General features: G+C 51.4%; 1 protein-coding gene across 1 annotated transcript; it reads right to left on the reverse strand.

The window, feature by feature from the left end:
• Positions 1-702: 702 nt before the first annotated feature.
• LOC123091387 (protein DETOXIFICATION 49-like) lies at positions 703-2,793 on the reverse strand. The gene has a single exon (XM_044512889.1). The coding sequence runs from the start codon at positions 2,679-2,681 to the stop codon at positions 1,026-1,028; it is 1,656 nt and encodes a 551-aa protein (XP_044368824.1). The 5' UTR covers positions 2,682-2,793; the 3' UTR covers positions 703-1,025.
• Between the last annotated feature and the right edge of the window lie 746 nt (positions 2,794-3,539).

Consider the following 3,539-nt stretch of genomic DNA (forward strand, 5'->3'; position numbering starts at 1 on the left):
TCACATTTGTGTTCGAAATGATATTTTTAACAATAATTCAAAAGTTTGTATTATATTTTTAGAGACTTTTTTTTATTGATTTTCAAGCTTATATTTTCTTTTTATTGGATTTAGTTATTTTTTAGCAACTATCTATGCATTTTTGAACAAAGTTACCGCAACAACGCGTTGGGTATCTCATATTACTACAATGACACATAGCTACGCTTTCATAACTGAGCCCGGCAAACAAAGAAATGCATTACCTACCAAGAACACAAACTAAGGATGCTAATCATAATAAAATAAGGATATGTAAATTGATAAGTAATTTAAAAAAATATTATTACTCCAAATTTATGGAGTTGCATGCCCGTTTTGATGTATTCCATGTACCTTTCTACGACAAAATAGATATGTTATTCGCAGATTTCCATGTTCCTCAAAGTTTACGCTACTTCTATAATTTCGAAAAGAATGTTGTTGCGAGATTTTTGAAATGAAATTTACAAATTCCAAAAGATGTGGGGTATAGACTGTAAGAAAATATATAATAGCCGTAAAAAATATTTTACGTTATGTAAAATTACAAACGTAAAAACATAATATAAAATATACATAATCTGTAAAAAAAATTGTCTTATGACTTGTATTTTTATCTTCTTATGCCAAATTTTGCGTAGTGAATCAATAGTAATGTAACTATTTGAATTTCAAATGTAATTTAATTATACTTGATTCATGTATATATAAATATCTACTTACAATTGAAATACATCTTAATGAAAAAACAATAGATGAACCACCAGGCCACCTAATAAAAGTGAAAAAATGTATAACTAGGTCACTCAACACACCTAATTAAAACCATGTAATTACAGGTGTTTTCCTCCAATATAACGTGGTACCACACACACGTATGTTGACACACACAGACCAACTCACATGAACTCCCCCCAAAAAATGTTCAGACCGGAAAATTGTCTGTCTCCCACGTTCTACTGGCCAGCTAATTACCGTGATTCATACGCCGACGGCCGTCTTTGTCAAGGCGCGCCGGTCAGTCCTACCACAGTGATGAGCAAGCTGGAGTCCTCATCGCCGTCGGGCGCCGCAACCTTGACGCACTCGCTCGCGTCTTTCCCACCGTTTCCGTTGACATAGCCTCCGTGTTCGATGTCGTCGGCGACTCCGGCGAGCACCTGCGCCAGGTCAGCCTGTCTGTCCCAGTCCGTGCGCCCGATCACCACGAGCATCACCGTGACACACGCCGCCTGCGCGGCGAGAAGGCCAAGCCAGAGCCCCCTGAAGTCCATGCCGGCCCAGAACGCGAGCCCGAGGGCAACGGGCATGCCGACGCCGTAGAAGGCGGCGAGGTTGACGTGCGCGCCGTCCTTGGGCCGTGCGCTCCCTCGGAGCACGCCGCATCCGGTGGTCTGAGGGCAGTTGCCGAGCTCGCACATCCCGAGGATAGGAAGCACGGAGGCCGTGAGCGCGAGGATGGCCGCGTCCGTCGTGAACATGCGCGCCCACACGTTGCGCACAGCCACGGCGAACAGGAAGGAGATGACGCCCTGTAGTGCGCTCAGCGCGAGCCCCGCGGTGGCCACGGCGCGCGCCGCAGCTGGACGGTTCGCGCCGAGCTCGTTGCTGACCCGGGTCGACACGCCGAAGCTGAGAGACGACGGGAAGATGTAGAGCAGCGATGTGGTCTGGATAAGCACCCCCATGGAGGCGACGGTGGCTTCGGGATTGGCCAGGAGGCCGCACAGCAGGATCATGATCTCATACCACCACCACTCGAGGCACACGCTCGCGCAGCTCTCGACGGCGAGCCTGGCCAGCCGCACCCACGCGGCAACATCGTCCTTGAAAAGCTTGCATGACAGCGAGAAGCCCCCGGTGGCATGGTGCACGCCGGAGACGTAGACATAACCGAGGAGGAAGAGCACGAGGTTGAGGTTGGTCCAGGCGGAGGCGAGTGCAACTCCTTCGACGCCGAGCCCGAGCACTGATACGAGGAGGTAGTTGATGGGGAGGTGGAGGGCGACAGCGAGCGTGGCGCAGGTGGTGAGCGGGAGGTTTATGGACTGCGTGCGGAGGTAGATACGGAGCGGGTGCAAGAAGGACTGGAAGAGGAGGTCGGGCAGGCAGAAGAGAATGTAGCGCTGCGCCGCCGCGGAGATGGCGGCATGCTGGCCGCAAAGCAGGAGAAGCGGCTCCATCTGAAACCATAGGAAGGCGACAGGCACGGAGACGGCGAGGAGGAAGAGCACCATCCGCTGCATGGTGGCGCCGACGAGGGGCAGGTTCTTGGCGCCGACGGCCTGGCCACACACAGGTTCCATGCCCGAGGCGAGGCCGGACAGGACTGAGTACCCGGTTATGTTGGCGAAGCCCATGGCGAGGGACCCGCCGGCAAGGGCCAGCTCGCCGAGCCGGCCGAGGAACAGCATCGAGATCATCGGACGGACGTAGAGTATGAGCCCCGTCATGATCATCGGCAATGACAGCCCCAGGATCGACACGGCCTCCTTCGCCGCGTCCTTGGTCAACGACGACGGCCTGTCAGCCAGGACAGGCGCCGACATGGACACAACGACGACAGCGTGGTCGTCGTTCGGAGGCACGGCCGCGCCGCCGCCGTTCTTGGCATTGCACCGGCACTGCAGCAACGGCCGGTCAATGAGCCCCTCACACATGACGGCTATATGCGAGCAAGGAAGCTCAAGCGTGCGAGCTAGCTTTGGTTTTGGAGGGAAACTGAAACAGGGGAGGCTCAAACCCTAGTAAGGGCACTGAATTTATAGGCAAATGGATAGGACCGGTCGATGCAATTGAGAAACGAGATCAAAGCAAGCTATAGTGACTTTAGAGCGGAGCGCTCGTCGTCTTGTTGCGAGGTCCACGTGCCGCTCTCGGCCGGCCGGCGTGCGCTACGACAGGCGACGGCGTCGCGGGGGTGCGCGCACGGGGCGTTGTTGTATTGCGCGGCTTGTAGCCTAATTCGGCCGGAGCAGTGGCGAGCTTCCGTACGATCGGCTAGCTGTTTGTGGATCGCCTTGGGTGTCTCTAGGGAAAGGACAAAAATGGTTGAGCGAGAGAAGGTGTGTGCGAAGGATGAGGAGAAAAAGAGCAGGGCGAGTAGGGGTATTTATACAATTGATTTGAGCCCATGCATGGCACTAAGTCCTTTTAATTATCTGCACCCTTTTATAAAATTTGTTGCCTAATTATGAGATTTATCGTGTCTGTGGGTTCGAAGTCTTTGGGCCATTTTTTTAACACCGCAATCACATATGCTCACAAACACGCACATATACTCACCCATATAAATGCACGCACATCTCATTTTTATGAGCACCTTCGAGATTCTGAGCCGGCACAACATTTTAAGTTGACAAAGTCACCACAGGTACATGTGCCTAGTAGTCGACGAGAACGTCCCCTCCCATTAAAGAAACATCGTCAGAATAACTGAAATAAATTCAGAAAATGAAAACACAAATGCCAAATGTAGGACTTAAACCCCGGTAAGCTAGTTCCATCACAAGGAACCT

Source organism: Triticum aestivum, chromosome 1B (genome assembly GCF_018294505.1).
Source record: "Triticum aestivum cultivar Chinese Spring chromosome 1B, IWGSC CS RefSeq v2.1, whole genome shotgun sequence".
Taxonomy (NCBI): Eukaryota; Viridiplantae; Streptophyta; class Magnoliopsida; order Poales; family Poaceae; genus Triticum; species Triticum aestivum.